This window comes from Pangasianodon hypophthalmus, chromosome 19, assembly GCF_027358585.1.
Source record: "Pangasianodon hypophthalmus isolate fPanHyp1 chromosome 19, fPanHyp1.pri, whole genome shotgun sequence".
NCBI classification, from domain to species: Eukaryota; Metazoa; Chordata; class Actinopteri; order Siluriformes; family Pangasiidae; genus Pangasianodon; species Pangasianodon hypophthalmus.
In genome coordinates this window covers 1,942,399-1,969,739 of record NC_069728.1, presented here as the reverse complement: position 1 = coordinate 1,969,739, position 27,341 = coordinate 1,942,399, and the positions used below count along the sequence as shown (strand labels likewise).

Sequence of the window (27,341 nt, the reverse complement as noted above, 5' to 3'; positions counted from 1 at the left end):
CCTTGCCATTCCAATATTGTCAGAGGGAACTGTACATGTTTTACAAGAAACCATTAGTTTATAATAAAGATATTAAATATGTCATTATAATTATGGCTTTATCTAATCATTGTTCTACAAGCAGGAATTTCCCAAGATAGAAAAAAAAATGTGATTATGCCCTTTTGGCTTTTTCCATATTAGCATAGAAAGGGGAAAGCAAATCTCCTGACACACTTCCTCACGCAGTCTACTGAGGAAGTATGGAAAGTGAGAAGAAGGGTATTTCCAGAAAGCGGAATTCCAAAACTCTAATCCATGTCGCCTCAAATTCCTGGACACGGGCTAGGGAGGAGTTGAGCCACCTATTTAAATCACCCTTGCAGCAGCTCTGAACCATAAAGACATTCATCCTATCCTGATATTGCGACTATACCTCATAGGATTACATCCAGAGAATCACTTACAATGGTAAGTACAAGGAATTCTTAGCAGTTGTGCTGTTATAGTAATCTCAAAAATTGTAAACGTCTTCTATGGGCTCCTGTGAGTGACTATTTGCATGTCAGTATAATACAAATGTGATATATTAGCAAGTGAATTATCTTGAATATGGGCAAATATATTTAATGTTTCTTGTTATGACATTATTATAAATCAAATATAATATTATTCAGCCTGTTATTAGATGATGTTAGTTATTTCAAGCTTTAGATTTTCTTGTTCTTTTGGCAGATAATGTTGCTTCTTTCTAGGAATAAATGCTTAAAATTAGCAAAATTATCTGCCAATAGAATAAGATTAAAAATGTAGAGAAAGAAAAAACCTCTAGAAATAGGTTTATTAATCTTATATTTGGTTTATTGTATTCTTATCTTATAATGGGAAATACTAGATACATTTGACTATATTCAAGATATTTTTACTTGCTATCATTGATTGCAGTGTGCAGTTGTAATTCTATTGTTCATTTTTCCTAAAAAAATTGCAGATGTTTCCTATGGGCTACTGTGAGTCAGTATTTGAATGCCAATAGTAAGCTAATTACATTAAAGCCTTATTTCACTTTTACAGGATTTCTACAATAAACGTTTGTCCACAACCTCTACATTTTTCATCTTTCTCTTTTCAAGTAAGAAATCTGTTCAACCCTTACAACCAATATAACATTACCACCACATGTATTAGAGTAGCAGTCTGGAACTGATTGGTGTGCAATAAATATCTTTGCTTTCTAACACAGTGCTGAATCAGTGGACAGGAGTGGAAGGCTGGTCCTACAATTACTCAGACACTACCATGGACTGGGCAACAGCCCGAGATTGGTGTAGGAACCACTACACAGACATGGTGGCCATTCAAAACCATGGTGAGATTGAACACCTCAATAACATACTCCCCAAGGTGGCAGGATACTACTGGATTGGTATTCGCAAAATCAACAATATCTGGACCTGGGTGGGAACCAAGAAGCATCTGACAGCAGAGGCTGAGAACTGGGCCCAAGGGGAGCCAAATAATGGACGCAACAATGAGGACTGTGTGGAAATCTACATCAAGAGAGACAAGGACATGGGCAAGTGGAATGATGAGTCCTGCCAAAAGAAGAAGACTGCACTATGTTACACTGGTATGTGATAACTGAAAAGAAATACATCATCTTGTTATAGGTGAATAGACTGGTTTGATTTATTATTAAGAACTTGGTGGTATTAAATGCAATCTGAGTTTAAGAGAATACAATTACTGAGAATAAAATTATTGATTGCATTTAATTTACTTATTATGGATTCTGTCTATGTTGCATGTCCAAGGGGTAAACCTTTTTTCTTTCCTTCAGCGTCCTGTAAGAAAGACTCCTGTAGTTCTTATGGGGAGTGTGTTGAGACCATCAACAGCCACAGGTGTAACTGTTTTGAGGGCTTTTATGGAGTCAAGTGTGAACATGGTGAGTAGCATCATAAATTTGTTATTGTTCTTTCTTGTAGTATTTTGTTTATCTGCTTATAGTGATATAGAAAACTAGAGTAGCAGTTACCCTAAGGCCATACATGTCTTACCATGTACCAAATATCCAAGTACTGAGCTTCTATCACCATGTAGAAACTGTAGTTTAGTAAAGGTACAGATTTGTATGTTGCTTGTTTAATTATTTGCACTTTCTCTCCAAGAAAGGTTAAATCTAGTTCCTAAAATCTAGAACTGAAGTGTTGTCTTTACTGCCCCTGTTTTGTGTTGTATGTTTTATTATGGTCCTGGAAGCATTATATTTCCTCCCACTATATACTAATGTATGGATGAGATATAATAATGTATATATAATAATATAAAAAATAACTAAAGAGATGTAAAAATTAACTTGGCTTGAAACCTGATTTTCAGTTGTCAAATGTGACGCAAAGGAAATCTCTGATCCTGAGCATGGCAGTGTCCAATGCCACCACCCTAATGGAGATTTCTCATACAAATCTGAATGCGAGTATTCCTGTGATGAGGGCTACCAGTTAGTCGGTGCAAAAACAACACAGTGTGGTGGTACTCAAGCATGGTCCAACAAACCTCCAACCTGTGAATGTAAGTAATTAATACCACCCCTGTTTAAACCACAGAAACTTACATTTACATTAAACAACTTGTGCTCAAGTTTAACTATATTGTTTTTTTTTATCCTTGTTTTTGTAGTAATCCAGTGCTTTGGGCTGAATATGACACTTCATGGAACTATACAGTGCAATCATCCGCTAGGAAACTTCAGCTATCTGTCCTCGTGTGAGTTTAGCTGTGAGGAAGGGTATACACTAACAGGTTCCAGCTCCAGCTGGCTGATGTGTAACGCATCTGGGCGCTGGAATGACTCACAGCCCACCTGTGAAGGTGAATCCCAATGCTGAAACTATGAAAATTCTCATGCTATAAAGTTAAATGTAGTTCTTGCCCTATTTAAATCCATAGATGTTTGAAGCAGTTGACACAGTTACAGGTTAGCTGTAAAGTCATACAGTGTGCAGTTAACTTAACTTCATGCTGAATAAATTGCTGACTCAGAAGGCACTGCTGTTTTGGGCTAGAGTGCCTTTAATGAGTGTGTCCATCAGCCTGACCACTTCTGTGTGTACCTCACAGCTGTCCGCTGTCCCATTCTTGAGGAGCCAATGGATGGGAAAATGAGCTGCAGTGGTGATAGTTATGGGAGCCGGTGCACATTCAGCTGTAATGTTGGGTTCCGACTTTTGGGCGTGTCAGAGCTCACATGCACCAAAACTGCTCAGTGGAGCCAGGAGACACCATCCTGTAAAGGTCAGAAGCAAGACTTAATCCTTCACAAATTTCATTTTCTGTGCTCATTTTTGTTCACATAAGTTAAAACACAATGGAGCAAACCAAGTCCTACTTGTGTTTAATCTGCAGCTGTGCAGTGCCCTGCTCTCCAGACTCCACAGGATGGCAGAGTGTCCTGTAAAGACCAGACTCTCAGTGTAGGCTCTGTATGCAGCTTCACTTGTGCCGAGGGCTTCATCCTGGAGGGTGCATCAAGCACAGTGTGTACAGAGACAGGAGAATGGAGCACAGCTGTCCCCAGCTGCACAGGTACAAAACCCAGCCCAAAGATCATTAATTCAACTTCTGAGGTCCAGCACCAAAGTCTAGTAATGAACTGCTATTGAATCAGGTGTCTTTTAGCAGTTAAACTAACTGAAGCTGGGAACCATAATCTAGCCAATCTAAAACACTCCAAATACCAAATGTGTATGCCTATACCAAATATATATATATTTGTTACATGTATGTAGAGTAAATATATATATGTGTGTGTGTGTGTAACGCATCTGGGCGCTGGAATGACTCACAGCCCACCTGTGAAGGTGAATCCCAATGCTGAAACTATGAAAATTCTCATGCTATAAAGTTAAATGTAGTTCTTGCCCTATTTAAATCCATAGATGTTTGAAGCAGTTGACACAGTTACAGGTTAGCTGTAAAGTCATACAGTGTGCAGTTAACTTAACTTCATGCTGAATAAATTGCTGACTCAGAAGGCACTGCTGTTTTGGGCTAGAGTGCCTTTAATGAGTGTGTCCATCAGCCTGACCACTTCTGTGTGTACCTCACAGCTGTCCGCTGTCCCATTCTTGAGGAGCCAATGGATGGGAAAATGAGCTGCAGTGGTGATAGTTATGGGAGCCGGTGCACATTCAGCTGTAATGTTGGGTTCCGACTTTTGGGCGTGTCAGAGCTCACATGCACCAAAACTGCTCAGTGGAGCCAGGAGACACCATCCTGTAAAGGTCAGAAGCAAGACTTAATCCTTCACAAATTTCATTTTCTGTGCTCATTTTTGTTCACATAAGTTAAAACACAATGGAGCAAACCAAGTCCTACTTGTGTTTAATCTGCAGCTGTGCAGTGCCCTGCTCTCCAGACTCCACAGGATGGCAGAGTGTCCTGTAAAGACCAGACTCTCAGTGTAGGCTCTGTATGCAGCTTCACTTGTGCCGAGGGCTTCATCCTGGAGGGTGCATCAAGCACAGTGTGTACAGAGACAGGAGAATGGAGCACAGCTGTCCCCAGCTGCACAGGTACAAAACCCAGCCCAAAGATCATTAATTCAACTTCTGAGGTCCAGCACCAAAGTCTAGTAATGAACTGCTATTGAATCAGGTGTCTTTTAGCAGTTAAACTAACTGAAGCTGGGCACCATAATCTAGCCAATCAAAAACACTCCAAATACCAAATGTGTATGCCTATACCAAATACATATATATTTGTTACATATATGTAGAGTAAATATAACATATTCAAAAGATTAGAGCTTTCATGCACTGAAGTTTTTTTCCTTATTTTTCTTCTATGCAGCAGTGAGATGCCCTTACCTCCAGGAGCCAATCAACGGCCTCATCAACTGTTCTTCAGAGGAGGCTGTCTTCAGCACTTCCTGTTCCTTCAGCTGTCTCAATGGCTATCAGCTTCATGGTCACAAGATGGTGATGTGCAGCCTTAATGGCAACTGGACTGGAGAGGTGCCTGAGTGCCAAGGTAAAAATCAGGCTGAACCTCACACTGAAACGTTCTTCAAAAATTTATACATGCGTTTATATATATATATATATATATATATATATATATATATATATATATATATATATATATATATATATATATATATATATATATTGTGTGTTATTTTATACTGGCACTGAATACATGTGAGCCAGACCAGAATTTTCCTTAAAAGAATAATAATAAAAAAAACATGATTATCAGTTTGAAACTAATTCCAAAGTCCTAACACATCAGTTTCTTGAAAAAAAAAAGTTAAATAGGGAGATATAGATCAGGAAGCCCATTATTATTTTATTATCTTCATTTCCGTGTATTCTTTTTATTATCTCCATTTCCACCAGCTCATCCTGTGTCCTTCCAGCCATCTTTGGTGTCTGGCCTGACCATGGGTGTAGGAGGCACTGCTGCATTTTCCAGCCTTGCTTTTGCTTTCTGGATACTGAAGAGACTCAGAAAGTTGAAAGGTGAAAAGAAAGAATTCATTATTTCACCCCCTGACCCCAACTCCTCTCTACTTTTCTTTACTACATATACAATGGCTTTTTTGTAATATTGCTGCTCTTAATCTTTCTCTACATTCTTATATTTATTTATTAATTTATTTATTATTTATTAAATTATAATAAACTGATGTTCATATATATGTATGTTTTTCTTTATTCAATTACAGCTAAAAAGTTTGACGTCAGGTCAGTATTGATTTCTTTTCCGACATATTTACAGAATGTTTATCTTCATGTGTGTCGAATGTTCTGGTTGTGTTATGAGGCTGACCTGTCTTACGTTTATTTTTTGCAGTAATTCAGACATTGATGTACCACCCCAGGTATACAAAAATAGCACTGACAGTCTCATCTAGACATAAGTGACTACAAGCTATATCTAGGTGAGTTTACAATATTTCTTTTATAACAGTAGTAATACTCAGAGTACTAAACTGTGTTTGTCACAATCTAGGGTTATTGTGATTATTCAGTTATTCTATTATTTACTGCTTGAAGCTCATATTATACTAAATTGGATTCTGTTAAGTCTGATTCAAAACCTTTTTAGAGTCTTTTCAGAGTCTTTATTGTTTTCTTCACACAGGTCTCTACTGATACTGCATTGTGGACACAGCAATTTCTACTGTAGAGTGAATGAATGTACTCCTAGTTCTATTAAATTTTATCTATAGTGCACTTTTAAAAATGGACAGTGTCACAGAGCAGCTGTACATAAATCCGATCATGGATTTAGATTTAGATCCGTAATGAGCAGACCAGAGGCAACGATGGTGAGGAAAAACTCCCTGAGACAACGTGAGGAAGAAACCTCGAGGGGAACCAGACTGAAAAGGGAACCTCATCTGGGTGACACCGGATAGTGCGATTATAAATCATTACTCTTCCATAACTCTATAGTATAGAGTCAAACAGTGCTAAGTGTGTTGAAAGGATCTTCAGTACGAGCATCAGAGTAATTGTTTTTTATTTCATCAGCGTTTTAGCTTTAAGTCTATAATAACGTGTGAGGTTATCCACTGAATAATGAATGAGACTTGAATGCAGACTGTTTTCAGTAAGTATGATCTTAGGCTGTCCAAGTGACACCAGCCACAGCCATCTTTAGGGTATGTGTGTGGTACCAGCCACAGTCATCTCACAGCAATCTTTAGCCTAGCCATGAGGGGCCATCCTCAGCAGCAGCGAGTGATTCTCAGGTGAAGGAACTAGGTATGCTCTGTGCACTGAGTGCAAGCAGAGACTAGCTTTGACAGCATAACTAAGAGAGAGAGCCAGTTAAATGAACTGAGGTTGATCCTCAGTCCTCTGTAGAACAGCTAAATAAATGGACATAACTGGACATTATTAGTTACTTAATATATTGTCTACTTTCCAGTGGAAGTATTTATTATGTAATTTATTGAGCATATTGTTCTATGCTGTTTGTGCTATTTATGAATTTGAACAATAGCTATATGTTGTTATGTACTGTACATACATTTTTCTTTTATTATTTTACATTTGTGAATATATTTACAGTGGTTATTTTGGTTATTGTAGCTCATTTCTTTGTCCTATTAAAATGTGAATTGTCAATAAATGTTAATGAGCATAACAAATATAATAGGGGTTTGTGTCTTTTTAAAGGAGGGAAAATTAGTTCATAGAAAGTCTGTAAAGATGAAATATATATTTAAAAAATAACATTTAAATTGAAATATGTACAACATTGGAAAAAGTTTCTCTGGCCATACAATAACACTTACAAAGAGAGAACAGGTTTCTATCCAATACACAAACCTGTCCTTTAGATTCCCTATCCACTTTCCTATTAGCCATAACCCCATGAGCGTGCATAGTTTTTATTCTAACAAAGTACCACAGACATAATTTAGAGAAACCTACAGAAAGACACAATGACAAGGCTGTTAAGCACTTGGGTGCACAAATCGCATTCATCTTTTTGCCTGCAACGAAAAAAAAGAAGAAGAAAAAAAGGAAACCTAAAGGGGGTACAAATGAACACAATTTGATTTTGGTCACAGTTGAGTTCAGAGAGTGAATTTATTGTTCTATTTCCCCTCATACATGTCACTGAGCCAAATATTGTGTTAAACACACTGATTGACTGTGTTTTGATGACCAGGCCAGTCTGGCTTTGCCTTTTCCTGTGACTGTGGCTGAGGTGGAGAGAAAGGTTGTGACCCCTGTACACTGTATTTATGTTGCAAGTGTATTATTCTTTTTGGGCCTGTGGCACTGTGATGGCTGTGAGAATGTTTTTCAGAAAAACACTTATGTACATTACTCTCATTAGCCTTTAAAGCAGATTGGTCCTTTTGGAGTAATTAAAAATAGTCTCACAGAAACAACCTGCTGCAGTACAATTTCTCATGGTTAAGGGGAAGTGTATATTTTAAAACGTCCTTGGCTACAATACATCTACAATGACTCATTTACCAAGACTTTAATGTGGTTTATTACTATGATGAGAATGATTCCTATAATCTCTCAAAAGAGAATCCAAATTTTCTATTCACAGTGGATATATTTATAATTCACAAAAAAAAAAAAAAGAATCTGACATCACTAGCAATGAACGAACAGCATCATTTTTTTTCCTGACAGTGTGCACCAGGGTTACTTTTCACATAAAATATAAAGACAGGACAGCCCCTGCTAGAAACCAGCATTTACCCCTACACTCTATAAAATTATCCATGTGGCTAGTGAGAAAAGCTTAAAGAACAATTTCGACATAAAAAATAAAAAAAATTTTTTACATGTACATGTGTTAGTGAGTTGACAACTTATTTTAAGATGTTTGTCAAACTGAAAAGAAAGAAATCTGTCTCAGCTTATTAATATATGAATTTTGAACTAAGAATTAAGTATAATAATAATAAGAATTAAGGTAACAATTTGCATGGACATTTCTGAGTAGACTGAAAGCAAAATAAGTAAGACAGAACAGCTTAAATTGACTAATTTGACCACATAATAATATTAAGTTGGCTCAACTTAATTAAGCTTTTAGAGGACAATTTAAATCATGTCGGTTGTGCTAAACAAACTGAGTTGAGCTAACTAGAAAGTCTCACAATATTTACTCAAAAATGGCTTGAGTTGAAATAACTTAAAAAGATCCATGCAAATTGTTACCTTATTTTTTAAGTTGAGCCAGCGTATTATTTTTTAGAGTGTAGGTCAAAGGGTCATAATGATTACATTGTGATCATGTGCAAAAGCATATCCTGCCATTTAACATTAGCTGCCAGCCTACATGAGAAAGACCCTGACTGAAAGCTGCCTGCAGTCAGAGAGAGACAGAGTGTGCAGGTAGAAGGACTTCTGGTGGAGTAAACAGTTTGAAGAAACTTGAGACTACTTGGAGAGTGATTCAGGAAGCAGGAGAGTATATCATGGTATGTATTTTTAAATTTTGTGCAACTGTATTTTTAAAGCACTTCTAATGCACATTATACATGTGGTCTAATGCCAAACAAAAAATATTATTAGTGTATACCATAATGCAAACATCTGAAGTTACTGAATAATTCTGATATTTAGGCTGGAGCTATGATGTTAACCATGAGGCTATATCCACAAACACAACTTTTGCTGTACCTCAGTTTAACATCTGGTAAGTCATCTGGTAAATTTAGTTTTTAGTTACATTACCACTCAAATGTTTGGACACACCTGCTCATAGAAGGAGTTTCTTCATTTTACTACTTTGTAATATTTTAGAATTATTTATATTTACACTATAATGCATGTGGAATTATGAAGTAGCAAAAAAAAAGTGTTAAACAAATCAAAATGTTTTTACATTTTAAATTTTTCACAGAATTCCCGATGAAGCTTTGTACAGGTTTGCCATTGTCTCAACCAGCTTCATGAGAGAGCTTCAGGATGTTTTGTCTTTTCTGAATCTAACTGAGCACGTCACAAATTCTCCGAAATTCTAAATTAAAACTTTTTGCTTGGGAGGCAGTTTAATTTTAAGTAAAAACTACTTTAAAAACTACTTGTTTTAAGTAAAATATCATCATCACAAAAACAAAATGTCTTTGAGAGAATTAAAAATATATATTCAACCTAATCTGTCCAAACCTTTTACTGGTAGTGTACATCAATTTTAAACACTTAGTCATCATATTCGTATCTGAAATTTGTTAATTTGCCATGACTTCACAGTGCTTGTCACGAGCTGGACCTACACATATTCCAATGAGACGATGATCTGGACAGAAGCCAAAGCATGGTGTGAAAATCAATCCCAGAGGCTGATGGTTATTCAAAATGAAGAAGTGAACAATTATCTTAAAGATAAGCTCCCAAAGCTAAAAGCCTACTACTGGATTGGACTCAGAAAGATTGCAGGCAGCTGGACTTGGCATGGGACAGCAAAGATGTTGGAGGGTAATGGATCCTGGGCTCGCAATGAACCAAACAACAAAAAGCAAGATGAGGACTGTGTGGAAATATACATTAATAATGAGGAAACAAATGGCAAGTGGAATGACGAAAAGTGCACCAAAAAGAAGCATGCCTTGTGCTATAATGGTAAGGATATGCATGTATATTCATGAGACGCTCCATAAAATCTAAAACCCTATTCAGGGGGAACTGAAACACCTGGATATCTCCTTGTGCACATGACAAAACTTCAACAAAGTTACATATTGAAGTTTGACTCTGTATTTTTTCAGTATCTTTATACTTTTTGCATATTACATGTACGCAATACAGAGCGATCTGCTTTGCCCCTCGTTACTGATCTTAGCTTAGCTATGAATCCTTTTTCCTAGATAGCATTACTAACAAACACTAGCTAATCACTCACTGATATCACATTTACAGCATTTGGCAGACACTCTTATCCAGAGCAACTTACATTTATCTCATTTATACAACAAAGCATTTGAGGGTTAAGGGCCTTGCTCAAGGGTAGCTTGACAGTGCAGGGATTTGAACTCATAACCTTCATGGCTCTAGTCCAACATCTTAACCACAGAAGCTGCACTGCTTCTACGGGCTTTCACTGTGTAGTTTTTCCTTACCATTTTGTATGCAGTGTTGGTAAACTCTCATCTTACAGTTTCTCGATTACAATTTTTTGATGGCAAAAGTATTTTGTTTGTGAAGTCCCAAATACTTTAAATGGCCATGTTACATTCCGGCAAGCTGTAAACAAGACCCGAGGTGACACCTTGTGACTGCGTGACTGAATTCTCGAATCTGATTGGTCAGAAGGTTTGCACTATTTTCGTATAACTGCACAGGCTCAGACAGTAGTTTCAGCTGTAACATGAATGATAGCTTTATATTAATTAATTATTTGTATTAATGTGCATGATGTATATATTTGTATTAATGTGCATGATATTGTGCATGATATAGTAACTGCTCATACACAGGGTCATGTACGGCAGACACTCCATAAAATCTATAGCCCTATTCAGATTGGATTAGTTAATTAGGGGGACATCTGTAATTTTTTTTTTTTACACATCTCCTTAGTGATAAAACTCTCACATCCAGACAGCAATAAAATGACCACAAGAGAAGCAAGTTTCTAGTGGGTTGACTTTTCTACAGACCTGCCCAGCAGGCACCGGACGTCTGTTTAACGTCAGAAAGACGTCAGACGTTGAATATTGGTTGGAAATGAAAATCAGGTTGACGTCAAAACCCCACATTGGACAGACGATGAATTTTGGTTGTAAATAAAAATCAGATATCTGTCAAAACCCAACATTACCTGTCAAATTCCAACTTTTTTCATCAAGGAAGATATTGAAATTTGGTTAGTATGGATTTTGTTGGCATGATATCAAACTTTTAACAGAGCCAGGTTTTTCTTGTAAATGAAAAATCAACATACTGAGAAACCTGGATCATGTAATACCAAGGTCAGACAGATGTCAAGATCCAATGTCAGACAAATGCTGGACAAATCCACAAATGTTTGGCAGTTTTACTGGATAAATGACAAAGACATGCAATGGGTTATCAAAATAACCTTTTATTGTAACATTTTCAAAGTTTCTTCCTGCCCCTCCAGCCACCCGGTCTGGGGCATACTTCAGGCAGAAGGCAACAGCCGCCACAATCTTTGTCTCTTTTTCCTCTGTAGTCCTCTGGACACTCTGTAAGAGATCTTTGAAACTGAAAATGTATGGAGAATACAGGATAAGACAGGCTAGAGTGAGCAGTAAAAACATTAAGTTGCAGACATTCTTAAGGGCCATGCATTTTAACGCAGAAAGAGAAAGATTTCAGTTGTTGATGCAGTTTACAAATAGCGAGCAGCTGGCTGCATTCTGGCAGAAAAGTGAATGCCAGCAGCTCTCTTTGTTTTACAGGGTTTTCTCTGCCATACAGCCTGGCCTGCAGCTGCTGACTAGCCTGTACTGTCGGGAGCAGCGCTGCAGTGATGAGGAGGGGCACAGGCGCCTTGTAATGTTGCATGAACCGGCTCTAGCGCCATCTAACAGCTTCCCTGGCTAATGTAACTGCATTCAGTACATTAATGTCTATGTAGGTTAGCCAGGTTAGCAATTTCTTACCTTTTCGTTTCAGATCAACACACCTCTCCGTTTCTTTCCCTCACAAAACTCTCACCTTTGTTCAAACTTTCATTCTGACATTTTTTCCGCTCCGCAGAGCCACACAGGTGCTGTGCCTGAGCCTCAGTGCAGCGGGGAGGAGAAGGACTCCTGCTCCACATCAGGCTCATGCTGGTGTCTGAAGCTTAGGTGGAAAAGTTCACAAAAAATCCACTGCTGACAGAACGATACTTGACATCGCTATCTCGCTATGTCACACCGATAAAAAAACAATAATAAAACTAATACGCAAACGTTATCATGGCCAAAAGTAATTAGTATTTTCCTTGACTCTGCTCACGGTTACCTGCCACAACAGGTGCTGAAGTCCAGACACTGGAAAAACAGCTGATGGTGCGCTGGTGAAATCTGTCCAACAGGAAACTTACTCTTGTATCTTTCCGGAGGAAACTGTAGCCTAACTGTTACTGCTTAGAAACTGGTTTCTGATTTGTTCAGACTTGGAACATCCAATGCAAATCTACAATTTGATGATCATTTTTCAATACATGGCTATTGTTATTAATGTTTTTCATATTATTATCTTTATTACGGGTCAGCATGGCTAAACTATAAACCAACAAAATATCAGCATCAGCTGTCGTAAGGATTCTACGTCAAAAGGACGTCGGCATTAGACGTGGTTCCTGACGCTGAATTTTGGTCATCTGACGTCACAACCTATATTCAACCAAATAACAACGTGTTATGACGTGGGTGGCTCGCTGTTTGTGTCACGTGGCCAGTTCCTTAAATATGTACTGTTAAATGTTGAGAAATTAATAACTGTAAATGATTAGCAGTTTGAAGATAAACAATTAAATCATTTACAGCATTAATTGATCAGCATTTAGCATGAGATATTTAAGGAAATGGCAGGGATACAACTAGTCATTATTTAAAGAAAAATAAAAGTTGATGATAATGTGCATATGTGAATATAAAGTAATGCTTTATACCTGTAACTGCCAGTATAATGCCTCCTTTAATCAGCCTGCAGGATCTCACTGTTCTTAATGATTTTATTTACTTACTCCTCCTGAAAATGTTTTCCCAGGTAGTGTGTGTGGTCGAGATTTTACTGTCGAGACCAAGTATACGGTCGAGTGCTTCATTTAAAGCATCCATTTTTCCTTTCACCACTCGGGAAGTGTTTAATATTTGGAGCAGGGTCTCTGATATGCACGCTACAAAACTGAATACGACAAGCAGCAGACAAACATCTTTTTCCCAACATGAGATAATATCTGCATAGAAAATCATGAACGTAAGGACTAAAATGATCAGACAAATGATCAGTTTGATGAAAAACAGTAGGTAATTCGGCCTGTAATTTTTACTGAGGAGAATGGAGAAAAACACAGACATGGCCAATCCAGATGAAAAAAGTCACGGAGTGAAAACTGTGAAATAGGAAATACCCCAGGACCCCAGGTACGTTTAAGGGCGTCCAAATAGGGCTTAAGACTAATAACAAAGAGATTAAAAAACCAAACCAAAAAAAAAAAACGTATAGTTGTGTAACAAAGTAAAATGTATAATCTATGATGTGGTGATTTTTTTTAAGAGACATAATTTAACATTTATGGCAGGAGTCTTGGTTGTCAGTGCTTTGTAACACGCTTTACGTATTCTCAATAAAATGACAGGCTGTGTTTGTTTTTTTTTGTTTTTTTGAGAGAGTGAGAGAAAGAGAGAGACTGGTGAGGGAACGACGTTACTACTGTAACGTAAGTGAGAACAGCACACACTTGTCTATGCAGAGGCTGGCCTGCTGGATGGTGTACATCATAACCTTGGCCTATAGACAGGCTGTGCACACAGCTCCTACTGTGACATGCCACTCTAGGCATCTAATCCTCATGGACCTTATTTAGAGGTGTGCCAGATTCTCCAAACGTCACCCCTCCCAGTGGTGTGAGTGTGGTAGTCATCTGAGATACTGCTGGTGTACATTATCCAGGTGTTTCACACCTGTCCCTGCCTGTTAGGAGGGGTAAAATAGAATGCTAGTTACATATGTAAGTTGTATGAACCCCACATAACTGCCTTGTCATTTCCCTGCTCCAGCTTTGGGAAACGGTTCGAAGGAAAGGTGCCTGTGTTGTGTTTAAATAACTCAGTGTCGTCCTATTGCCAACTCATCCAGTTTTAAGATACATGCAGGCATCTTCTCAAGAAAAAAAGGTTTATTTTTTTTGTCTGTGTTCGTGTGTAGCATCGTGTTTCGAGAGGTCATGCAGCAAGCATGCTGAGTGTGTGGAGAACATCAGCAACTACACATGCAAGTGTAATCCAGGATTCACTGGTCCCAACTGTAAGGAAGGTAATGTAGATCATCCAAACCTTTATTTTTATAACATCTATTCATTGTACATGTTATAACATTATTCAGAACATTTACACAACCCTGTGTGATCACACGGGACAGTGGACACATAACACCCCGACCTGCACAGGTACTACTTCAAAAGTTAATTTGCTGGCAAAATAAAACATACAGTACATGACAAACCTTTCTTACAAATAAATAATATAGCTTCACAAGCACACTTAAAGTAACATATGTATTTGCATATTTTATGTATGACTTGAAAGTTGTTTTGATCATTATGTTTTTTTTTTGTGGAATAAATTTACCTTATTTTTAAAATAAAACTGAATGATCTTGTTCCTGTAGCCATGTTGTGTAAGAATCTCTCTGTGCCTGATGGTGGCATCGTGAGCTGTTATAAAGGCAACAGCACTATCTGCACAGTAGAGTGTCCCCCTGCTTACCTGCTGCTGGGAGCTCGTGAATATACCTGCTGGCCTGATGGCTCATGGAGCCAATTCCAACCTCTGTGTGCAAGTGAGAATTGTCCTTTAGTTTAATATAACAATTAATGTTATATTAAAAATTACTATTCAATATAACAAAATAAGGGGGTCTAGTTCAGTTATAAGTTACATGTGATTCAGCTCATGAAGAGCTTGATAACGTTGTGAGTAGAGAATACTTGAATCTGTGAGTATTGTGGCTTTCCAGGACTGAATTTGCTAATCTCTGCTTTAAAGATTACATCAGTGGTCCTCACTTTCTCATCCTGCAGTTCCCTGTCAACAATTTTTAAAAGTCATCTGGCACAGCTATTAAAAGTCTTAGTAATTAGCTGATTTAATTAAATGAGGATTTATTCATTGGCATTCAAGCAACACTACCTGCGCTGGGTGCCACCCCATGAGGATTTAGATTAGGGAAAACACAAATACAAGTGGGAATCAGGTGCTCAGTACATTTTATAGGTACAGACTTATGTAACATAACAGACTCAGGAGGAAATTGAAGATCCATATGCGGAGAGACTTTATAAAAAGCAAACAAACTTGAAAAACATTCCAATAATCAGTGTAGGAAAAGTCAAAACATGATCAGGTATAAAATAACTAAACCAAGGTATAATCCAAAGAGCAGTCTGATAAACAAGGCTCAGAACTTACTCAATACAGGAATTGGCAAGTCTTGGAAAGTTATGGTAAACATGTTGAACTTATATACGTTATATGGCCAAAAGTATGCAGACACGTGACCATCACACCTATATGTGGTTCTTCCCCAAACTGTTCCCAGAAGGTTGGAAGCACATGCTTGTCTAGAATGCCCTTGTATGCTATAGAATTAAGATTTCACTTTGTGCACAAATCGAGCACCCCTGTGCACAAAGCGAGCTCCATGAAGACATGGTGTGTGAAGGTTGGAGTGGAAGAACTCGAGTGTCCTGCACAGACCCCTGACCTCAACCCCACTGAACACCTTTGGGATGAACTGGAACACCGACTGAACCCCAGACCTCCTCACCAACATCAGTGTCTGATCTCACTAATGCTCTTCTAGCTGAATGAACACAAATCCCCACAGCCACGCTCCAAACTCTAGTGGAAAGCCTTCCCAGAAGAGTGGAGCTTATTATGACAACAAAGTGGGGTCCAACTATGGAATGGGATGTTCAACAACTACATATGGGTGTGATGGTCAGGTTTCCACATACCTTTGGCCATACAGTGTAGAGTGGAGTCAGAAAGTAACCTGGAAGTGCATGTCAGAGGTTAAGCTCGAACTCTGCTTCTGCTGGCACGGAAGGGGTAAATATCCTGTGCTTGTATGTGTGTATATATACTGTGTGTGTATATATACTGTGTGTGTGTATATATACACACATACATACATACATACATACATACATACAGTGCACTCCGAGACTATTGGAACAGCAAGATCAATTTGTTGTTTTTGATGTGGACAGAAGATATTTGGGTTTGAGATCAAAAGATGAATATGAGAAGAGAGTTTAAAATTTCTGCTTATAGTTCCTGGTATTTATATGTAGATGTGTTAAATGACACTGAACATAGTACATTTTGTATCAGACCACCAAATTTTTAGGCTAGCAAAAATATTGGAACACACTGACAGGTATTTCTTGTTACCTAGGTGTGTCCTGTTAGTTTAAACAATTAATAGCTCTGAACATCTACTCAACAGCAATTTGGAATGTCCTAAAAATGAATGACACCACTGGTGTACTGTGCGACAGACATCAAATGGGTTTGCCAAGGAAAACAACAACAGTTGATGTTGACAGATAAACTGTGAGACAGTCAGTGACATCACCAACAACCTTCACAGGGCAGAGGTGAAGGTATCACAATCCACCATTCGAATAAGAATTCAAGAGCAAAAATATAGAAGCCATATCACAAGATGCAAAGCACTAGGTAAGAATCAGAAGGCCAGATTGGAATTCGCAAAGAAATACAGAGATGAGCCACAAAAGTTCTGGTATCAACATTAACCTCTACCAAAGTGATGGAAAGGCCAAACTGTGGAGAAAGAAAGGATCTGCTCACGATCCAAAACATACAAGCTCATTGATCAAGCACGGTGGATGTAGTGTCATGGCTTGAGCTTACATGGCTGCTTCTGGAACGGGCTCACTATCTTTATTGATGATGTAATTCATGATGTAACTCAATTCAGAAGTTTCCAATTCACAGACAAATGCATCCAATCTAATTGGGAGGAACTTGATCATGCAACAAGACAATGATCCAAAACACACTGCCAGCACAACAATGGACTTCATCAGGGGAAAAGTGGAAGGTTTTAGACTGGCCAAGTCAATCACCAGACCTTAACCCAATTGAGCAGCCTCCTGAAGAGAGGAACCTCCCAAAAAACAAACAACAGCTGAAAGAGGATGCAGTACAAGCATGGCAAAGCAACACAAAAAGAAGAATGCAACAGTTTGGTGACGTCAATGAGTCGCAGACTTTATGCAGTTATTGCAACCAAGGGATATGCAACCAAATATTAAGTGTTACTTACTTTAATTTAACTTATCTGTTCCTATATTTTTGCTTGCCTAAAAATTGGGACTGTAGGATATATATATATATATATATATATATATATATATATATATATATATATATATATATATATATATATATATATATGTGTGTGTGTGTGTTTGTGTGTGTGTGTGTGTGCATGTGTAAAGAAATATATATATATATATATATATATATATATATATATATATATATATATATATATATATATATATATATATATATATATATATATATATATATATATATATATATATATATATATATCTTTACACATGCACACACACACACACTGATACACACTCAGCTAAAACATTAAAACCACCTGCCTGATATTGTGTAGATCCCCCTTGTGCCACGAAAACAGCTCTGACCCGTCGAGGCATGGACTCCACAAGACCTCTGAAGGTGTGCTGTGGTTTCTGGCACCAAGACTTTAGCAGCAGATCCTTTAAGTCCTGTAAGTTGTGAGGTGGGGCCTTGTTTGTCCAGCACATCCCACAGACGCTTGATTGGATTGAGATCTGGGGATTTCGGAGGCCAAGTCAACCCCTCAAACTCTTTGTCATGTTCCTCAAACTATTCCTGAACAATTTTTGCAGTGTGGCAGGGTGCATTATCCTGCTGAAAGAGGCCACTGCCATCAGACCAGGCCAGCATTCTTCCATTGCTCCATGGTCCAGTTCTGATGCTCACATGCCCATTGGACAGGTGTCAGCATGGGCAATCTGACCGCTCTGTGGCTATGCAGCCCCATACAATAAAACCACTGACAGGTGAAGTGAATAACATTGATTATCTCATTGTAATGGCACCTGTCAAGGGGTGGGACATATTAGGCAGCAAGTGAACAGTCAGTTCTCAAAGTTGATGGGTTGGAAGCAGGAAAAAATGGTCAAACGTAAGGATCTGAGTGATTTTGACAAGGGCCAAATTGTGATGGCTAGACGACTGGGTCAGAGCATCTCCCAAATGGCAGGTGTTGTGGGGTGTTCCCAATATGCAGTGGTTAGTACCTACAAAAATGGTCCAAGGAAGGATAACCATTGAACCGGTGACAGGGTCATGGGCGCCCAAGGCTGATATGTGTGGGGAGCCTGTCTGGTCCGACCCCACAGAACAGTTATTGTAGCACAAATTGCTGAAAAAGTTAATGCTGGCTATGATAGAAAGGTGTCAGAACACACAGTGCATCTCAGCTTGCTGCATATGGGGCTTCGTAGCCGCAGACCAGTCAGAGTGCCCATGCTGACCCCCGTCCACCACCAAAAGTGCCTACAATGGGCACGTCAGCATCAGAACTGGACCATGGAGCAATGGAAGAAGGTGGCCTGGTCTGACGAATCACGTTTTCTTTTACATCATGTGAATGGCCGGATGCGTGTGCATCGCTTACCTGGGGAAGAGACGGCACCAGAATGCACTATGGGAAGAAGGCAAGCTAGCGGAGGCAGTGTGATGCCCTGGGCAATGTTCTGCTGGGAAACTTTGGGTCCTGGCATTCCTATGGATGTTAATTTGACACATACCACATATGGCCTCTTTCAGCAGGATAATGCAACTTGCCACACGCAAAACATTTTTCAGGAATGGTTTGAGGAACATGACAAAGAGTTCAAGATGTTGACTTGGCCTCCGAATTCCCCAGATCACAATCCGATCGAGCATCGGGGGTATGCTGGACAAACAAGTCCGAGCCCCAAACTTGCAACTTACAGGACTTAAAGGATCTGCTGCTAACGTCTTGGTGCCACAGCACACCTTCAGAAGGCCAGTGGAGTCCATGCTTCAACACGTCAGAGCTGTTTTGGTAGCACAAGGGGGACCTACACAATATTAGGCAGATGGTTTTAAGGTTATAGCTGATTGGTGATTATGTTTTCTCAGGTTACAAACATATGCTGATGGCTTCGTCAGGATTTGCAGTGTTTTCTACCATCTGCTGCTGTATGTTCTGCTATTCCTACCTCAGAAAGAGTGAGTACTTCTATGCACTCCTTATGTGCAGCAGGAATGTTGTTACCTTAAAGAAGTAGAAATATTTTATTAACCTTGTTCTCCTTTGATCTTTTTCTTCTATTTATTTTTTTGTAATAGGAAAAAAGTCAGTGAAACAAAAGTAAGACATGAATTTTATTTCATAAATGCTTTTGTAAAATCTGAAGCATTCTGTTATGAATTAGATAAGTCATTATAAGTGTTTTAACTGAAAATGGAAGGTTATGTATACTATATGGCCAAAGGTATGTGGACACCTGACCATCACACCATATGTGGGCTTTGACTTCAACCCCACTGAATACCTTTGAGATGAGCTGGAAAGCCAACAGTATGCCAGGCCTTCTCATTTGACATCAGTGCCCAACCTCCCTAATGCTCGTGTAGCTGAATTTCCAAATCCCCATAGACACGCTCCAAATTCTAGGAGTGCCTTCCTAGAAGAGTGGCAGTTATTATAAGAGCAAAGGGGGGACTAACTCTGTGTTAATGCACATGGTTTTGGAAAGGGCACATATGGGTATGATGGTCAGGTGTCCACATACTTTTGGCCATATAGTCTATGTCACTATGGTTCAACAAAGTGGAGGAACACTAGGAACTTCTGAACAAGTGGAGTTTTCCCAGATGCTCATTTACTTGACAAGTACAAATAACATAAGTTTTCACCTTGTGACTGTGACCTCATTTAGGCAGCCTAGAAAAGATCTATGTTTCATTTGTCCTCTGGCCATTCTTGTCTGTGTCCTGGCAGTCTTCCTCTTAATTATAGAATCACAATTACATACAGAGCCTTCCATTCTACTTCCATACCTTCCAGATCACCAGTTTCCTTTGGAACTAGTGGAGACTACATATCATAATGCACTCCCAGACAATAATAGATGGAACTTATGAATAGTGCTGATACCATTCTTAATTGACTATGGGGATCATTCATAATGCTGATACTGTTCTTTACTGAGGATAAGAATCACTCAACTCACCACACTGAAGGAAAGTGTAATGAAGAAAAATTCAGCCTATAAAATTTGAAGCTTGACAGTGAGCTCCATGTCATTTTATAAGTTTATTACTGTGCTGTGAGTCTACTTGCTTTGGCAGGAATGCTTGATTTGGTCACAGCATGACATATTTGAATTCCCCCCCTGCAGACACTGTGTGCAGCAAAAAGCTATCTTAACTGAAAGCCATTTTATCCGTATCTATCACAAACTGCTTAGCACCATGTCCAGATTCCACTGTAGGACCATTGTTTTGCATGGAGGTCAGAGATATTCCATGGCCTTAGTTTTGACTAGTTTATGTGTTCTAGTGGCAAACTAATGGCAAACCAGCCCCTGGTGCAAAGACAGTGCCAACCCAGGGTTGACATAGAAGAAGGCACCTCTAGCTGACTCTGCAGAAAACCCATTTTGAGCATACTGACCAGTGTCAGTATGCTGGGGCCATTCCCACGTACCAGACCTACAATTTTATGGTGTGTGGTCTGTTGTGCCACAATCCATCTGGTTCAGTTAACTTTTTGTAGTAACCAGCATACGCTTCATCTGGTCCAGCCAGTGACACTAACACTGGGCTCTTCAGCCAGAATGGGGATATCAACGACAGTGGTTGCATATTCAGTTGGAGGCACTACAGTGTAATCCACAGCAGCATCTGGAATGCATCTGTGCCTTGTCCGTGAACCACACTAGACAGTGAGTTGCAAAGAGACCGACCTCCACTCCACAGTACAGCATGTCCATTATCGGAAAGCATTGGTCTAAGCTTGCTTGTCCATTCTAAATCAGTTGCAATTTTGTGCCCTCTTGGTGGTTGATGTGTTGTCTGCACTTATATGTATGACCCACTTAGGGGTTACTGAAAATGTTGTGGCACTACTACTGTCCACATCTAATATGCGTAACATACTGACCAGCACTCATTTTCAAAAGACGGTTAGGCTTCTTTGATCCAGATTCTACTTGTATAAGCATGGTTATATTGGGCAGTGGTTGTTCAGTGGTTATGCTGTTGGCCTACTGATCAGAAGGTTGTGAGTTCAAATCCCAGGACTGCCAAGATCAAGGGCCCTGAGCAAGGCCCTTGACCCTGAACTGCTCAGTTTTATAAATGAGATAAATGTAAGTCACTCCTGATAAGGGTGTCTGCCAAATGCCATAAAAATAACCAGATATGAGACCAAGATGCCTTGGCACATTCAGTGAATCATGCCCTGGAAGTGTGGTTTGGCATGAAACTCTTCATGTTCTTGGCTATTATGGCCTGCTCTGTATACTGCATAACTCCATTTTTGCAGTTTCTGAAACTCAGCATTCTGCTAGTAGACAAATACACCTAAAAGTATCTTTCCTGCCTAAATTGTCTAGACAAGGAGGAGGCAGCAAACTAGCATCTCTTGGACCTGTGCCATGGGTTATGGTTACCAGCAGCAGGTGGTGAAAAGTGCTTTTACCAGCAATGGTACTTAAGCCAGCTAAATATGCCCTCTTGTGGTAAAAAAAAAAAAAAACAGTGATCTACCACATTCCACTGTTATCGCTCCCATTGTTGGAGTGCTGCCTATAGGATTTCCATACTCACTCCATCTGTTGGTCTGGAACAACGGTGCCACCATGTTAGAGATACAACCCACATTACAACAGTGGCATATGTCTTTTATGTTAGGGATGTAGAAAATGCAGATTTGCACTCAGAGCTTCATAAGCCAGTAATGCTACTGGGACCACTGCTGTCACAATCGGGGACATTAATCTCAGTCCTAATCCTTCCACATCTGCCATCGTACCAATATAGTCTCATGTTCATTGTGCTTTTGAATGAGCATAAAAGCTGTTTAATAAAATTGATACATTGTGGAATAGCTCAATAGCTCAGTCATTTCATTTGCGTGGGCACAATGAAATAGGCTAGGGATTGATCAGCTGGTGGAGGATCCAGATTTAGTATTGCTAAGACAACCATAATACCAACTTGCAATATACTCACTGCTGCTTCTGAGCCATATACCTTCATTATGTTTGATTATCAGAATGCTCTAATTATGCGTATCAGCACTCTCCACCAAGATGGGCTCACTCAGAGAATCTTATGGAAAGTATTGTCTGTTCTAAAGTCAAACATGGCAAGAATAGTCAAACACTAGAATTACCATTACAATAATTGCCTGTCAATACTCCTTTGAAGGTGCAAATTTAACAATAAGACGCTCTGTTGAATCTATATTGTTACAAAATGGTTAGGGCACCATACTGTATTTTTAGCATCATGACATAGTGAGGAGCTTTTACAGACCTTTTATAAGCACAAATCTATTTGTAGTAACAAGCACACACAGAAAGACTCCACTACTTTCAAAGGAAACCACCCTGACAATCTGCAATATAAGGTATTAGAACTGATCTGATTTTCTTCTTCATTAACAGTGATCAAGGGGAGGTGATGAATCCAGTATATAATGTGGGTGATGCACCACTGGAGGACCCACTGACTCTTCAGTGAGGACCTACTGACATTTCATGCTCAGTGTGACATTTCAGTTCACCACAACCTTATGTTCATTTGAGTCATTAAGTTCAATGTGTCTTTCAATACCTGACAATTCAAAATATACCCAAAGGTCCTTCTTAGTGAAAACTATTTAAGCAGAATTTTACATATAGGACTTTCTGGAAATCAAGAAAAAAGCACTTTGGTTAAATGAAAACAGTAGCAAAAAAAATAGCAAGGACACTTGATAAAAATAAAGTCCCCTCTCTCTACTTCTGCATCGGTCTCTTTCTCTCTTGTGCACAAATGCAAAAAAAAAAAAAAAGCCACTCATTTGTGTTACTGATAATAAATTATTGTTGAACTGAGAAACATTAACTAAAGCTAACTAATGACAGCTATGTATGTCCCTAAATGCATTATAATAACTGAGGAAGATATACAGTGGGGTCCGAAAGTCAGAGACCACATTGAAAATACAGGATTTTTTTTTTAATTTAAAATTGGAAACAAACAGAAGGTTTTAGAATTTTTAAATATTTAAAACAAATAAAAGAAATGTTCAATATCTTGAATATTTAATAATCAAGATTCTGCGCTATTTCTAGGTCCCTATTTAAATGTAAACAAATTTGTGATACTGACCATGTTAACTGCTTTGTACAAAAGGTCAGATTTTCCTCATGTCTAATCTCTTGGACTGAAGCATGTGTTCAGACGACACTCCAATGCATTTGATCTAAAATGAGGTAAAAATAAGGTTTTGCACCGCCTTGTGGAGTCCATGCCAGCTCGTGTGCACACTGTCATTAAAGCAAAAAAGAGACGTACCAAATACTAAGGAACTCATTCATGAAACTCATTCATGTAAATATTTCTAAGATTGTAGTTTTTCACTCAAGTTGTTGTCAATAATATAATTTGTAATGAAAATTGTTGTATAAAATTAGAAAAGAATGCAAAATAGAAGCATTTGCACTAGGTTTCTCAGACTTTTGGACCCCACTGTATACTAGTCTGCATGCTAACAGGTAATGGGTCTCTAAATCTGTGTTGAGGGATATTTAGTAAACATCAAAATGTTTTTTGGTTGTTTTATTTGTTCCTTTTTGTGGTAGTACACTGCTTATGCATATACACATCAAGTTTAGAAGTTTACAAATAAATACATCAGGGATCATTCAGTAGGGCTGTAGTCAAAACCGCCTCTGTCAAGTCAAGTAAACCTGAGTCCAAATGAAAGTGAGACCGAGTCAATACCGAGATAGAAAACCAGTGGGCTTGGGGTTATGGGGGCCCTGGGCTTGAACCACTAGTTGGGCCCTATACATACACTATGACATGAATTGAAAAAAGCAAAGCTGCTATTACATAAAAGTGGCTAGTAGCAGTAATAACAAGGAACAGCAAGTATTGTCTGAGCAGAAAAAGACAGAGAGAGGGAAAATCAATCCTTATAGTCAGAAACTGAAGCACAGAACCTGAATAACAGATTAGAAACAGAAAGAGTATGCAATGGAAAAGCTTAAATTTATAATAATAAAAGAATACAAACATGAGCAAATGATTTATTAAAGGAGGGAGTGTGTGTGAGTGTGTGTGCGTGAGAGAGAGAAAGAGAGATTGTGCATGCACAATAGGGAAAAAAGAACAGAGAAATTACCATGGCAAGTAGAAATTAAAAGACTTCAGCTATTTTAACAAAGTACCCACATAAAACAGCACACACACACACACACACACACACACACAAATCAATTTGAAAGTGGGAAAATGAAAGGTGCACAGAGGTGTAGTATAAGCTAGACAAGGTGCACAATATTGTACAGCTTGTTTTAGAGCAACACAGATTATGCAGATTATATCATGGTAAAGTTTCTTTTTCTATATCAGTATCAATTACTAATAATTATTTTAAAATCTATTACATGTTCATTACAAATATGAGTTTAAATATGCCCAGCTAGTGAGTATTGTAGAAGGCTCATTTCTGTTGTCTTTTGGAGACACGGTTGTAATTATGATTAAATGGCTTGCATTTCATAGCTCCTATGCAGCATTACCCTACTGAAATCAGGCACTTGGTAATGTCAAACTTTTCATACTTTCTTTGTTTGCCTCACTTTAGCAGCGGCCCCTAACAATTCAGCGCTGCAGATGAGCAGAGAAAGGCGTTTAACCAGAGTTGGCAAGTAGCTTATAATACACAACTTTGGGCTTCTTTTTTTTTTTTTTTGAAGTCACTTGAAAAAAATCATGGACTGCGGGTCATGTTTTTTTGGGCTTGTTTTTTAAAAAAAAAAAAATGGTTGCATGTTAGGAAAATTTGACAAGCAGCTCTTTTTTTAACACTTTTTTTTTATTTATTGTCACTATTTTCCCCAGTGCACTGATTGACACTGTTTGCTCTCATCACAGCCTCACGATAATATCAGTGCTGTAGTGTAACTCGCCCTCCCACAAATTTCCATGTAGACCGATCCTGCCCCCTCCTTGTCTCACTGGAGAAAAATCACGTTGTAATTCCAAGTGATGATAGTTAGTATAATAACTAACTATTAAGTATAATAGTTAGTATAGTAGACGTAGGTGGTGATAGTTAGTATAGTAAAACATAGGCGATGATAGTTAGTATGGTAGACATAGGCGATGATAGTTAGGATAGTAAGACATAGGCGATGATAGTTAGTATAGTAGACATAGGCGATGATAGTTAGGATAGTAAGACATAGGCGATGATAGTTAGTATAGTAGACATAGGTTGCGATAGTTAGGATAGTGAGACATAGGCGATGATAGTTAGTATAGTAAGACATAGGCGATGATAGTTAGGATAGTAGACATAGGTTGCAATAGTTAGGATAGTAAGACATAGGCGATGATAGTTAGTATAGTAAGACATAGGCGATGATAGTTAGGATAGTAAGACATAGGCGATGATAGTTAGTATAGTAGACATAGGCAATGATAGTTAGTATAGTAGACATAGGCGATGATAGTTAGTATAGTAGACATAGGCGATGATAGTTAGTGTACTAGACATAGGTGGTGATAGTTAGTATAGTAGACATAGGTGGTGATAGTTAGAATAGTAGACATAGGCGACGATAGTTACTATAGTAGACATAGGCGATGATAGTATAGTAGACATAGGTTGCAGTAGTTAGGATAGTAAGACATAGGCGATGATAGTTAGTATGGTAGACATAGGCGATGATAGTTAGGATAGTGAGACATAGGCGATGATAGTTAGTATAGTAGACATAGGTTGCGATAGTTAGGACAGTGAGACATAGGCGATGATAGTTAGTATAGTAGACATAGGTTGCGATAGTTAGGATAGTGAGACATAGGCGATGATAGTTACTATAGTAGACATAGGCGATGATAGTTAGTATAGTAGACATAGGTTGCAATAGTTAGGATAGTAAGACATAGGCGATGATAGTTAGTATGGTAGACATAGGCGATGATAGTTAGGATAGTGAGACATAGGCGATGATAGTTAGTATAGTAGACATAGGTTGCGATAGTTAGGATAGTAAGACATAGGCGATGATAGTTAGTATAGTAAGACATAGGCGATAATAGTTAGTATAGTAGACCTAGGCGATGATAGTTAGTATACTAGACATAGGTGGTGATAGTTAGTATAGTAGACGTAGGTGGTGATAGTTAGAATAGTAGACATAGGCGATGATAGTTAGTATAGTAGACATAGGCGACGATAGTTACTATAGTAGACATAGGCGATGATAGTTAGTATAGTAGACATAGGTTGCAATAGTTAGGATAGTAAGACATAGGCGATGATAGTTAGTATAGTAAGACATAGGCGATGATAGTTAGTATAGTAAGACATAGGCGATGATAGTTAGTATAGTAGACATAGGTTGCAATAGTTAGGATAGTAAGACATAGGCGATGATAGTTAGTATAGTAAGACATAGGCGATGATAGTTAGTATAGTAGACCTAGGCGATGATAGTTAGTATACTAGACATAGGTGGTGATAGTTAGTATAGTAGACGTAGGTGGTGATAGTTAGAATAGTAGACATAGGCGATGATAGTTAGTATAGTAGACATAGGCGACGATAGTTACTATAGTAGACATAGGCGATGATAGTTAGTATAGTAGACATAGGTTGCAATAGTTAGGATAGTAAGACATAGGCGATGATAGTTAGTATGGTAGACATAGGCGATGATAGTTAGTATGGTAGACATAGGCGATGATAGTTAGTATACTAGACATAGGCGATGATAGTTAGTATAGTAGACATAGGCGATGATAGTTAGTGTACTAGACATAGGTGGTG

At 38.4% G+C, this 27,341-nt stretch overlaps 2 protein-coding genes and 1 long non-coding RNA gene across 7 annotated transcripts; 2 read left to right on the top strand and 1 right to left on the bottom strand.

Moving 5' to 3' along the window:
• Window positions 1-323: 323 nt before the first annotated feature.
• On the top strand, window positions 324-7,137 carry LOC113546837 (E-selectin). 4 transcript variants are annotated; one of them, XM_034313763.2, is made up of 15 exons: window positions 326-450; window positions 1,054-1,111; window positions 1,223-1,609; window positions 1,820-1,927; window positions 2,362-2,553; window positions 2,662-2,853; window positions 3,103-3,276; window positions 3,388-3,567; window positions 4,092-4,265; window positions 4,377-4,556; window positions 4,834-5,013; window positions 5,382-5,504; window positions 5,711-5,729; window positions 5,839-5,926; window positions 6,130-7,137. In XM_034313763.2, the coding sequence occupies exons 1-14, from the start codon at window positions 448-450 to the stop codon at window positions 5,897-5,899; spliced, it is 2,031 nt and encodes a 676-aa protein (XP_034169654.1). In that variant the 5' UTR covers window positions 326-447; the 3' UTR covers window positions 5,900-5,926; window positions 6,130-7,137. The 4 variants fall into 4 exon arrangements, 3 of the variants coding, with proteins under 3 accessions (XP_034169652.2, XP_034169653.1, XP_034169654.1); XR_004580119.2 differs by having other exon boundaries at window positions 324-450; window positions 5,711-5,926; XM_034313761.2 differs by having other exon boundaries at window positions 324-450; window positions 5,711-7,137.
• A 1,675-nt stretch (window positions 7,138-8,812) lies between these two features.
• Window positions 8,813-25,597, top strand: LOC113546838 (E-selectin). Of its 2 annotated transcripts, XM_026946923.3 has the most exons (8): window positions 8,813-8,950; window positions 9,096-9,168; window positions 9,726-10,094; window positions 14,358-14,465; window positions 14,820-14,990; window positions 19,418-19,507; window positions 19,628-19,649; window positions 22,957-25,597. In XM_026946923.3, the coding sequence occupies exons 1-8, from the start codon at window positions 8,948-8,950 to the stop codon at window positions 23,030-23,032; spliced, it is 912 nt and encodes a 303-aa protein (XP_026802724.3). In that variant the 5' UTR covers window positions 8,813-8,947; the 3' UTR covers window positions 23,033-25,597. The 2 variants fall into 2 exon arrangements, with proteins under 2 accessions (XP_026802724.3, XP_053098221.1); XM_053242246.1 differs by lacking the exon at window positions 14,820-14,990.
• On the bottom strand, window positions 11,429-12,796 carry LOC117599747 (uncharacterized). Its single transcript, XR_004580120.2, has 3 exons — window positions 12,447-12,796; window positions 12,156-12,284; window positions 11,429-11,699 (listed from the first exon to the last, which is right to left on the bottom strand). It is a non-coding gene; the product is annotated as an uncharacterized LOC117599747 (long non-coding RNA).
• Window positions 25,598-27,341: the final 1,744 nt, after the last annotated feature.